General features: G+C 40.6%; 2 protein-coding genes across 3 annotated transcripts in view; one reads left to right on the top strand and one right to left on the bottom strand.

Annotated features, from left to right (window-relative positions):
- The window catches only part of LOC122558689 (sperm microtubule inner protein 8-like), a 32,288-nt gene extending 22,289 nt beyond the window's left edge, over positions 1–9,999 (top strand). The window contains exon 7 of one of the 2 annotated variants that reach the window (XM_087996048.1): positions 9,880–9,999. In XM_087996048.1, coding sequence (XP_087852174.1) covers positions 9,880–9,958 — 79 coding nt within the window. In that variant the 3' untranslated portion in view covers positions 9,959–9,999. Of the gene's footprint in view, positions 1–661; positions 1,009–9,879 lie in introns of those variants that run through there. The other variant, XM_043707481.2, reaches the window with a different exon arrangement.
- Positions 3,669–10,832, bottom strand: LOC122558552 (olfactomedin-4-like). The gene is made up of 5 exons (XM_043707280.2): positions 10,674–10,832; positions 10,375–10,521; positions 9,108–9,326; positions 8,440–8,596; positions 3,669–5,111 (listed from the first exon to the last, which is right to left on the bottom strand). The coding sequence occupies exons 1-5, from the start codon at positions 10,734–10,736 to the stop codon at positions 4,303–4,305; spliced, it is 1,395 nt and encodes a 464-aa protein (XP_043563215.1). The 5' UTR covers positions 10,737–10,832; the 3' UTR covers positions 3,669–4,302.
- Between the last annotated feature and the right edge of the window lie 1,589 nt (positions 10,833–12,421).

Raw genomic sequence — 12,421 nt, 5'->3', positions numbered from 1 at the left:
ACCACCAAATCAAGCCACCAGACAACTGAAGAAAAAATGCCTCTACTTTCGCCTTGGGACCCTTCAACCACATGGCGTCAACATCGATTTTACCAGTTTTCAAATCTTTCCTACCCCCACCTCATCCCAGATTCAACCTTCTAATTCAGCACCACTCTCTTGACCTGCCCTCCCTGTCCACCTTCCTTCCCACCTATCCGCTGCACCCTCACCACTGACCTATCACTGTTACCCACCCCATCTGCATCAACCTCTCACCTTCCCAGCTACCTTCTCGCCCAGCCACACCCCTACCCCCCCATTTATTTCTCAGCCCCCTGCCCTCTCGCATTCCTGATGCCTGAAACGTCAACTCTCCTGCTCCTCAGATGTTGCCCGGACCTTTTCCAGTGCCATACGTTTTGACTCTTATAAAGGATTGCAGCATCCCTTCCCTCATGATTGTAATTTTAGTAAGTTCCTCTCTCCCTTCCACATCCTGATTTATAGCTATTACTCAAGTGATGTTTGTATCCTTTATAGTGAAGACAGAAGCAAAATATGTGTGGGTAAGATCTACACCAGTTACCATGAGTATATTTTAGTATTAAGCGTGGTGAGCTAATTCATTCTATTCACCCAAGACTCAGAATTGCCTTTAATAATATATTATGTTTTGTAGCCGTACTTCCTTCCAGCAACCTTGGTACTAGAGCACATCGTGGGTTCAGAAACAATGAGCAGAAATTATCATCGTGGAATCTGTTACTAGATTTGCTGCAGCAATAGGAGCTGATAAAATAATTTCATATAAGTAAACAATTCTCATTCAATATTAAAAGCATATTTTATTTTTCAATTAGTAAACTCTATGGAAGTGACCTGGTACTGGTGCTTTTCTTTATTGATCATGCTTTCCTGTAACTTGCTGATATCTAATACACTTATAATGTCACCTGCCTCAAATTCTTACGTCAGCCACATTCTGCATTTTGGGCTCAAGGCAGAACACAATTCTTTTTCACTCATCACGCAGTACATCACGTTGAAGGATCATTACATTATATCACAAACTGTGATAGGTTATATGTTTTATGATTGTATTAAAGATTCTGGAACCAAGGTGGGCAGACGAAGTTAAGATACAGTGCAGCCATGTCTAACTGAATGCCAGAACACATTTCAGACGTTAAATTGTCGAGTGATTTCTGTTTTCTATTATTTCCTGCCTGTGTTATAAATGTTTAACATCTGAAGAGACAGTTATATTCTATCCTAAAGGTCTGTTCCATATATTCACCTCTACTGCATACAGCTATATAATGTGCAACTTATATCAGATACAAATCACTGGACTGATTTGCACAGCAGCAATTGGACGAGTGAACAACATCAACATCACATTCTTATTCTATCACAGCATGGGAGCGTCTTGAGCAAGGGCAGTAATATTGCCAATCATTGGTTGCCCTTGAACTGACTGGTTTGCAAGACAGTTAAGAGGCAACTGCGTTGCTGTGGATTTGGAGTCACATTTAGGTCTAACCAGGTAACTAGCAGATTTCCTTCCCTAAAGGATATTAGTGAACCAGATGCATTTTTATTATTGACACCATTACTGACACTAGCTTTCAATTTCAGATTTTACAAATTGATTTTAAAATTCATCAGCTTGACGGGATTGAGTCTGTATCCCCTGAGTGTTGATCTGGGTCTCTAGATTACTTGTCCAGTGACATTACTACTAAATCAGCATCTCCCCCATTTAAATTAATGGAATCTGAACAGAAAGAAATAAAAACCTTTTGACAGTTGTAGAACTCAGATCTAGGAATAATAGCTGATGTAATTACACAGGAGGCTATTTAGCCCCGTGTGTTTGAACAAAGCCTCTGCAAGGACAACTCAGTAAATCCTACACTCCTTCCTTTATCTGATAGCATTGCAAATCATTCTCTACGGAAAATTATCCAATTTCCTGAGAAATTAAAGACTGAGTCTGCCTCCACCACACTCTTAGGCTTCATAAAGTGTTTTTGCTCATATTATCTATGGTCCTATTGCCAATTATCTTAAATCAACCTCTTCTGCTTCTCAACTTTTCTTTTTCTCCCTATCCACTCTGTCCACCTATTTCATGATTTTGAATGCTTTTTAAAATCTCCGTTACTCAACATTAGGTTAGATAGTGGGTTGAGACAGTCAGTGATGTAATTTTTGAGTTTTGTAAGATTTGATGTTGATGTAAGATTTGGTTAAATTGATTTGCATGTGCAAAGAGTAGAAACTGACACTGATTGGACGAAACAAACTTTTCCATTTTGCAATTTTTATGTATTTTTATGGAACTGACTGATTCTCCTGGCAGATTATCTTAGGACAGATGACGTATTTATTAAGCCTGAGTCCTGAACGCAGCTACTTGGGCGTGGGATTGGAAGCCTCCAAGTCTGTTGGTGGCATGGGGGAATCAGAGGCTGGAAGAAGAGGTTGCTGCCTCACTGAGAAAGTCAGGAGAGGGAGGGAGACTGACCACAGGTTGCCTATCCTAGTACATGGAATTTAATAGATAAACGAAATGGTACTCACCTCTTGGACTTCGTGGTGCTCATCTATGTTTAGCTCCCAGATTCTCTTTGCCTTTAGAAATCTTAAGTAAATTCCAAATAATAAATGAAAATAAGGCTTACTGACTTATTATATTTGGGGCAACACAATGGCTCAGCAGTTAGCGCTGCCGGCTCACAGCACCAGGGACCTGGGTTCAATTCCAACTTCAGGCGACTCTCCTTGTGGATTTTGCACATTCTCCCTGTATCTGCATGGGTATCCTCCCACAATCCAAAGATGTGCTGGTCAGGTGAATTGGCCATGCTAAACTGCCCATAGTGTTAGGTGCATTAGTCAGGGGTAAAGATAGGGGTAAGGTAATGGATCTGGGTGGGTTACTCTTTGGAGGGTCAGTATGGATTTGTTGGACTGAAGGGCCTGTTTCCATACTGTTTGGAATCTAATCTATACATTTAAAACACCAACCTATCCCCTATACAAAATCCATATGTCCTGTATTATTTTAGTGACTATATAAACAAATATATCTGTGTAGCTTTAAAGGTGTCTGATTTCAAATCTTTCAACTGACTGAAGCCTTGTCTCACATCCTGGGAATCATTGTTCACCATAAACTTAACTGGAATCCAGCATCTTCAAATTCACTCCCTCCACCACTGGTGTACAATGGCAGCATTGTATATCATCTATGAGATGCAATGCTGTAACTTGCCAAGAATTCCTTCACAGCACCTTCCAAATGTGCTACTATCACTGAGAAGAATAAGGACAGCTGTGACATGGAAATTCCACACTTCCAAGTTTCCCTCCAAATTGCATCATTCCATCTTGGAAATATATTGTTATTCTTTCAATATTATTGGTTCAACAGCTTGGAACATCCAAAGCTTGAGCTGACACAAAATGGTTGCTGCCATTAATTGAATACCTAGCGCAATAATCAGTGGAGGGAAATAATATGGAAAGCTGGTTTATAGTATATCAGACTGATCATGAATTTGTTCTTCTTACTGACTTGTATTAATCTGCAACAACACAAGACTCAAATGATAAAGGCTACTATGTGTATGCTTTGTCCAGACTGTAGAAAACATATTCTTTAATAAAGAGAAATTACCTCACCATAGTTTTTCACTTTAATATTAGATCCGATTTATAATGTTTTTAATAAATTGAAATCAACAAGTTTTGATTATTCATGTACAGTAACTGTTATTAATCTTTAAAAGCATTCATTTGAAAGTGAAGTTTCAATGCTGCAAAATGTTAAATGTTAACGTACATAGACCAAAGTACCAGTAGTTACATCAATCTCATTTTGTTCTACTATCAGATTCACCTGAGTTACCTGTTACATGTTGTGGTTACATTGCATACTAAATTCAAAGGAACAATATTGAATTAATATTTGTATTGAATTATTTCAAACTACACCTCATCCAGTCCTAACTGAGATGGTTTCAAACATTACATATCCATACAAATTGCTGCAATCTTAATAATGACCAGGCAATTGTGAATTACTGCAAAGACCATACAGATGTTAAAGGGCTGTCAAACTGAAATGTTAACTGTTTCTACTTCCATAGATGCTGCTTGACCTACTGAGCATTTCCAGCATTTCATTTCATTTCAAGCAATACTGTTAAGTATTGTCTCTAAATATAGCTTTGTGCATATGGCATCCTATTATTAGCTGGACCTGAATAGGTTCCCTTCTGTTGCTTGATTCTTAGGATTTCTGGTCACACGTTATTCAAATGTTAAACTGTAACTAATAACATATGCATCACTGTACACATACAACTTCTTATCCCGTGGGTTGTAGTTCATGTACTGAATGCCAGGCAAGATTTTTCGGAATTGGATTTTCAAATTATATTGTTCGACTCCACTGGTTGTGTCAAACATATAAAAGATTTCTTCTATTTCAGGACTCACATATCTAGTTGCATACACAATCCCACACACCAAAAAGGCATTGGATGCTGATCGTTTGAATAAGGTGGTGTTCCAGCTTTCAAGCAGTGAAAGGTCAGTCGTATTGAGTTGACTGACAATTAAATTTCCAAAACTGAATGTAGTTGAATAGAGGACCCAGAGCCCATTTTCATCGGTTGCCAGATCCATGTCTGTGTACAAGTAACAGGAAGCAAGCGTACAGTATGGAAACTTGTCATTAAAACCAGCAAACGGCAGGGTGGCAGATATGACCCCTAGTGTGGTCATATTAAACTTGCACAGTTTGCCCAAGTTATAGCAATTGTAATAGTAGGCATCTCCATACATTACCCCACCAGGGCCTTGAGGATTATGGGTTTGAAAGTTTATGTCCTTATGAGTACCTTTGGTGAGGAATTTAGAATAAGAGCTGTAAACACGAATCTTAGTTCCAAATCTATTACTACTAGTTAGAACTACAAGCCAGTATTGATCCTCTTTCCCAGGAGCTGGCAGTGGATCTTTCCCCCAGGAGCCATATGAGTAGGATGTTCCAAAATGATTAAGCATTGAATTCCTGGGTTTGGAGACTGCTTTTAATCTTCCAAAGGAACAGGACCCTGTGAGAAATCCCATAAACCCTATTAAGTATTATATTGGAAAAACAACAATATACACAGCATAATAATACCTAGGAAGGGCATGTGCCCGAAACGTCGAATCTCCTTTTCCCTAGATGCTGTCTGACCTGCTGAGCTGTTCCAGCAATAAAGTTTCAGCTTTGATCTCCAGCGTCTGCAGACCTCACTTTCTCCCATAATAATACCTAGCACTTGCAAACATGTTAAAAGCAAAAATGCACTTGATATTTCCCTTTTTGATGTGATCAACCCTTCATAGTTTGAGATCTCCAACAGCATCCATTATCTATTATTCTTCAAAAGAAAAGATCCCAGCCTATTCAGTCTTTTCAGATAGTTGTACCCTCACATTATCCTTGTAGAACCTCTCTGGTCCTTTGATATCCTTAATGTGGAGCTGAATGTGCACAGTTATGTGTCTAGGGGGGTTCATACAGGTTTGATATAACTTGTTGATTTTCAGTTATGTTCCTCTTTTGAATGATACCCTGATTACATTAAGTCCAGATTTAGGATCAGAGACAAAAACAGAAATTGCTGATTTCAGTATTTATGTGGCTAGTCCAATTCAATTTCTGTTCAGTAGTAATACCCAGGATGAATGTAGTGGGAGAATTCAGTGATGGTAAGACCATTAAATACCAAGGGACAAACAAAAGCAAAGATTGTTGAAGAAACTCAGCAGGTCTGGCAGCACCTGTGAAGAGAAAACAGTTAACATTTTGAGTCCAATGATCTAAGCCTGAGTTTCTCCAGCAAATTCTGTTTTTGTTTCAGAATTCAGTGTGCACAATTCTTTATTTTATTTTGGGACCAGACACATAGGCAGGGCAGATGGGGGTCACAGTGGCACATTCTATTTTCTGAAGGAATATTTTGTTGCTGCCAGGTTACAAATATATAGTTGCTGTTCTGATAAAAATCACAGTTCTGAATTCTCTTCCCCTCTACACAGATGCTCTGTATTTCCAGTGTTTCTGCTTCTTTTCTTCCTGAATTTACTTAATTAAATTTCCCAATTTGGCATTGTGGGATTAGATCTCAAAATCCTTTGTTGGTTAATTTAGTGAAATAACTACTAAGCTACTGTACCTGTGGGACCTTATACCTTGCCTGGAAAACCACTGCCGTTGTTTACTTGCTGTCTGACTTAAATTGTATTCTCTGTGCTTTAAATGTAGGATTGAGTGAGAGAGAGAGAGAGAGAGAGAGTCAGAAGAAAACCAAATGGAGTTACTCGAATAGATGATTAAGCAGTTTGGAGAGAAGTAGCCTTTATAGTTGATCTGTATTTACAAGCAGCTGAGATGGCAATACCATAAGACAAATAATGTGGTATGAGGTCAGAGAAAACATTACAGGGCTACAACATAGAGCTGCAGGATGGGACTTATTGCATCAATCTTTCAAAGAAATTGCAGAGGCATCCTAGTCCCAATGGTCTCCTTTTATACTGTATGATTACATAAAATATCAAAAAATCTACTAACAGCTTGGGTGCCACTGGGTAATGTATTAACTGATGACTCATTCCTGAACATTACGTGAAGGCTAAATGTGTTCAGTTCTGAAACTAATCCACCACTTTTTCCTTATAAAATTTCTCTGGATCTTGTATATCATTTTTGTAATGTGGAGCTGAACATGCACATTTGAGTGTGTCTAATCAAGGCCTCATACAGGTTTGACATAACTTGTTGCTTTTCAGTTATGTTCTTCTTTAATCTTACTTTCAAATGATATCCTGACTGCAATTTTGGAGAAGATTTGTAGTTCAGGTTGTGGATTAGGTTGTAAGTTTGCTCGCTGAGCTGGTAGATTTGTTCTCAGATGTTTCGTCACCATGCTAGGTAACATCATCAGTGAACGTCCGATGAAGCGCTGGTGTTTTGTCCCGCTTGCTATTTATCTGTCTTGGTCTGTTGTGGTGGGTAACAACATTTCTAGTTCTTTTACTGAGCGGCTGGTCAATGGGGTCCAAGTTGATATGCTTGTGAATGGAGTTCTGGTTTGAATGCTGTAGAAATTCCAGTACATGTCTTTGTCTAGCCTGTCCCAGGATGGATGTATTGTCCCAGTGGCACTGGTGTCCCTCTTCATCTGTGTGTCTCGATGCTGGTGATAGTTGGACATGTCTTTTGGTGGCATATCTGGTCGCCATGGACAGGTTGGACCGAAGAATCTGTTTCCATGCTGTACATCTCTATGACTCTATGTAATGTTTGTTGCAGAGTATTTTGTATATAATGTTCATTCTGCTGGTTGTTGGTACAGGGTCATTTAAATTCACAAGGAGCGGTTTCAGTGTGGTGGTAGGGTTGTAGGCTACTATGATGCCTACGGGCAGAAGTAGTCTGGTCATCATCTCCGAGACATCTTTAATATATGGTAGGGTGGCTAGAGGTTCTGGGCGTGATGTGTCTTCTTGTTTAGATCATCTGTCCTGCAAGGACTGCAACAAACATTACATTGGACAGACGGGCAGGAAACTAGCCACCAGGAGGCATGAGCACCAACTCGCCACCAAAAGACATGACCAACTATCACTGGTATCCATATACACAGATGAAGAGGGACACTAGTTTGACTGGGACAATACATCTATCCTGGGACATCTAAACAGAGACACACACACAGGAATTCCTCGAGGCCTTGAATTCAAACCTGGACTCCATTAACAAACAAAGGTTTGGACCCCATTTACCAACTTCTCAGAAAAAGAACTGGATGTGATATCATCCACCACAACAGACCAAGACACATAAATAACAAGTGGGACAAAACATCAGCGCTTCACGGAGGCTCACTGATGATGTTACCTAGCATGGTGATGAAACATCTGAGAACAAATCAACCAGTTCAGCAAGCAAACTTACAACCTGATACCCTGACTACTCAAGTCCAAGTTTAGGACAAGAGACAAAAACAGAAGTTGTTGATGACAGCATTTATGTGGTCTGTCCAGATCAATTTCTGCTAGGTGGTAACTCCCAGGATGTATGTAATGGGGGAATTCAGTGATGGTAAAGCCATTAAATATCAAGGGACAAACAAAAGCAAAGATTGTTGGAGAAACTCAGCTGGTCTGGCAGCTTTTGTAAAGAGGTCCTTTTACCCTTAAACAATGGTGTTTCTTCAGTGCAAAAGCAAGAAGCGACCAAAAACTCAATGCATAGGTGTTTCAGAGCTGAAAGATTTCATATCTCCTGAACAGAAAACTTCAGAAAAGATTCATTCTCACATTTTATGGTGACAGTAATTAGATTCTCTACAACAGTGATAGTACAACTCTGCCTATTGTACTCACCTGGCTGTGGACTGACATATGGGGTTGGTGTTACTAACAGTGCATTCTGGCACGAGGTCAGACTCCTTTTCAGGATAATATTTCTTTTGTGCTCTTGAGTTACTTTAAGTCGGTCATATTTCTCTAATTCATCTACTTTGTTGGTAATGTTTTGGGCCTGTTGGATAAAGAAACGAAGAATTGTAATTGTATGGTGCCTTAGACCAACTCAATTACTCACTGTTGGTATGTAAGAAACATGGTAGCCATTTTTGGCACTTGGCTGGATAAGTGAAATAATCAGATGTTACTAATGACACAATCAAATCTTACCGTCATCTTGTCAAGTTTCTTATGTAATTCAATGACCCATACTGACGGGAAAGATCTCATGTAAAAGCCTAAATAACAGCAGATGCTATAAATCAGAAATACAAACAGAAATTGCTGGAAAAGCTCAGCTGGTCTGGCAGCATCTGCGGAGAGAAATCAGAGTTAATGTTTTGAGTCAAGTGACCCCTCCTCAGAAAGATACAAAGTTTGGTTGTCAATCTGGGATGAATTAAGTTTCATTCATTCATGGGAATTTCAAGCAGCTTCCCATCCTCCAAGCCCTGTCACCACACACATATTCATATGTGCATATACACATGCCGACAAAATCACAGCTGACACTGGGCCCTGGTTACCTGTGTATCCAGGTCAGTTCTCTCATCATTGTTCCGAGAACACTTTTCTTGAAGTTGGTTGAGCAATTCATTCAGTTCAGCAATTTCAATCTCTATTATCCGATATGAAATGATACTGTATAGTTCACCATCATATTCTTCTTCAAATTCATTAATGCGTTGCACAAGGTTCCTCAATTTCTGATCTACGTAGGCAAGAATTTCAAGTGGTTCATTGAACTGGAGGATAAATAGAAAGCATGATTCTTTGTTAAAGAGATTAAAATATAAATTGCTTAACTGGTGACTCATTCTTGACTCATGACATGAAGGCTAGATGTGGTCAGTTCTGAAACTGTTCCAACATTTTATCTTCCGATCCATTTACCTTTAAACAACTGGTGTGTCTTGAGTGCAAAAATAAGAAGCAACAAAACTCAATGCAAATAGTGTTTCACAGCTGAAAGGTTTCATATCTCCTGAACAGAAAACATCAGGACAGATTCTTCCTCCTGTCATGTGGTGACAATCTAATTAGTTAGAGAAATTTCTAAGAGTCTGTAAACCTGTGAAGTCAATAGTGAACACATTTTTGAGCACAATCGAGGCTGGCAATAAGTAGTCTTGAAAAATGCTATACTGAGTGCCTTCTTTCAGATGTGTCGTAAACTGGGGCTAATCTGCAATCTCGGGAGAATGAACTGGAAGATGAACAGGGATTTTCTTCCAACCTAGATTTGTCTCTCAAACTAAATTAAAACAGCTCATCTTGTCTTTGTTCATTGTCATACAGGTCTCTGCGTTCAGAAAGTATTTCAATTGGCTGTAAGGCACTGTTGGATATCCCTGAGGTCACGAAAGGCGCTCGATAAATGGAGGAATTTATTTATTTTAAAGCGGAAAGTTTCAAGAAGGGGTCAGATGTTTATTTAAACAGAAACAATGTTGGTGTTATGAGGAAAATGCAGGAGAGAATGGCCTCAGAGTCACAATGCTTCTTCAGGCAGCTGGTGCAGACAGGATGGACTGAACGGCCTCGCTCTGCACCATTCCAAAATCGGGTGCGCCCAGGGGGTCAAACAGGGATATGTGCAATTTGCACTCCCTAACCTGGCACTAACTGCGAGAGAGGGGCAGACCTGCGTCTCTGCACAGTCTCAATTAATTTCGCAGCAGGAGCTGGGGCACAGGATGGATATGAGTGCAAGAGTTTTTGGGGGAGGTGTGGTGGAGTGGACGCTGCAGCCTTACGGCTGGAGTTTCTGGGAGACTGCCGCACCCTCCTCACCTGTTGTTTGTTTAGTTCGAAGCTGCAATTCTGAGAGATTAAGTATAATTCATCGAGTTGCTGGTGGGGGAATGGCCCATCAGACATCTGAAGGTCGCAGTAGCATCTCTTCGCTGCCCGAGCCTCCCCACGAGCATCGCGGTCCGCCTGAGGAATGGAGGGAATTCAATTCAATGCAGGATCTCAAGAGCAGTGCATCAAACACAACCGTCAAACTGGGGTCCATTCCCGCCTCTTCATCATTGATTGACTCGAGATCAACTCTACTGGCAATATGCAATCGACCGCAACCTACTTACAGAGGCAAGGCTCAGGATCAGAAAGAAGCCGAATCTCACGCCCACATCAGTCAACAAAACCATCTCTGCCCCTTCACGTGAGCCGCGGGTCCTGGAGGCAGCAGCATTTATACAGAGATGGGTGGGGACAAGGGGAGGTGGGAGTGACTGGGGTCCCTCCCCTGACAGGAACTCCCCGGGTGAGCTCAATGGGGATCGAGGGTGGAGGGGAGTATCGCCTGTTCACTGGTAGGTCTGTCAATAGCGCCACCCTTTCCAGAGCTCGCTAGAACCGCTCCAATAGAGAAGGATCTTCAATCTGCCGCCAAGGGGAAGGTTTTACCTCAGTTGGTAAGTTGAGGAACTCTCTTGTGCTTCACTCTCTGAAGCTTCCATATTGGTTATTGAACAGGAAATGAAGCCTATTTTCAATGGGAGGTTGTATATCTAATCAGACTTAGATTTGCTCCTGTGACTGGTTGGATCAATAGGGAGATCTATAAAATCAGCTTTTGGTTTGCCAATTTGTATGTTATTCAATCCCTTTATTGACTGATCGCAGCACAAAAAAAGATAGCCTGTCAATTCCTCTAATCCCCCGCCCACTTCATGCACAAACACACTCTTGTTTTCATGTCAACGTTCAATGGGAGCAGTCTTACCTCTGAATCAGGGGATCCTGGGTTCCAGTCCCGTTTCATAGATTTCAGTACAAAATTCAGATTAATCTTCAGTGCAGCACTGAGGGAGTTCTGAACTGTCAGAGGTGCTGTCTTTGGGATGAGATGTTAAGTCAATTTCCCTCTGGTCTCTCAACTGATCCTGTTACATAATTCAAAGGAGAACAGCTACATTCTCTCGGATATTTTTGTCAATATTGGGTGGAATCACTGCCTTTGAAAATATTCTTCCATCTGGAACAATGTCAGCCCCTTAATGGCGGGAAAGGTTTGCCCACTTCCATGGTCTTCCTGTGGGTAGCTTCTTAATTGCATATCGGGTGTGGCTGCTGATCCTACCAGAGGTCTCACAGGTTTGGAAGACTGACAGTTCGACCAGAAAAGGTGGACACTGCTAGGGCAGTAAGGAGGTCTTGAAATTGAGATGCTATTGGAAGATTCCATATAATAGACCATAAGAAATAGGAACAAGAGTAAGCTGTCCAGTCCCTTGAGTCTGCTCCACTATTCAATAGGATTGTGGCAGATCACACATCCCTCAAATCCAATTTCCTGCCTTTTCCCCACAATGCTAGATTCCTCTATTGATCAAGAATCTATCTCAGCCTTAAATGTACGCCAAGACTGTCTCTGCAGAGCTTTGTGGGAAAGGAGCTCCAAAGACTCTCAGTCCTCTGAGAGAAGAAATTCCTCTAATTTCAGTCTTGAGTCATTGTTCCTTTATTCTGAGACTATGCCCTCTGGTTATAGATCCTCTCATGAGGGGTAATATCATCGCAGCATTTACACTGTAAAGCCCCTTAATAATCCTGTATGTTTCAATGAAATCACTTCCCAAGTACTCCCAAATCCCCTTGTGTTACAGCATTCTGCAACTTTTCTTCATTCAAATAATACTCTAATCTTTTGTTGTTCCTTCCAAAATGAATAACCTCACAATTCCCACATTATTTTGTTTTTACCAACTTTATGCCCAATCGTTTAGCCTATCAATATCTCACAATCACCTGATGAAGGAGCGTCGCTCCGAAAGCTAGTGTGCTTCCAATTAAACCTGTTGGACTATAACCTGGTGTTGTGTGATTTTTA

Source organism: Chiloscyllium plagiosum, unplaced genomic scaffold, assembly GCF_037043375.1.
Source record: "Chiloscyllium plagiosum isolate Xiang-an unplaced genomic scaffold, Cpla_swu_hap1 HiC_scaffold_17, whole genome shotgun sequence".
Classification (NCBI taxonomy): Eukaryota; Metazoa; Chordata; class Chondrichthyes; order Orectolobiformes; family Hemiscylliidae; genus Chiloscyllium; species Chiloscyllium plagiosum.
This window is presented reverse-complemented; position numbering and strand designations above follow the sequence as displayed.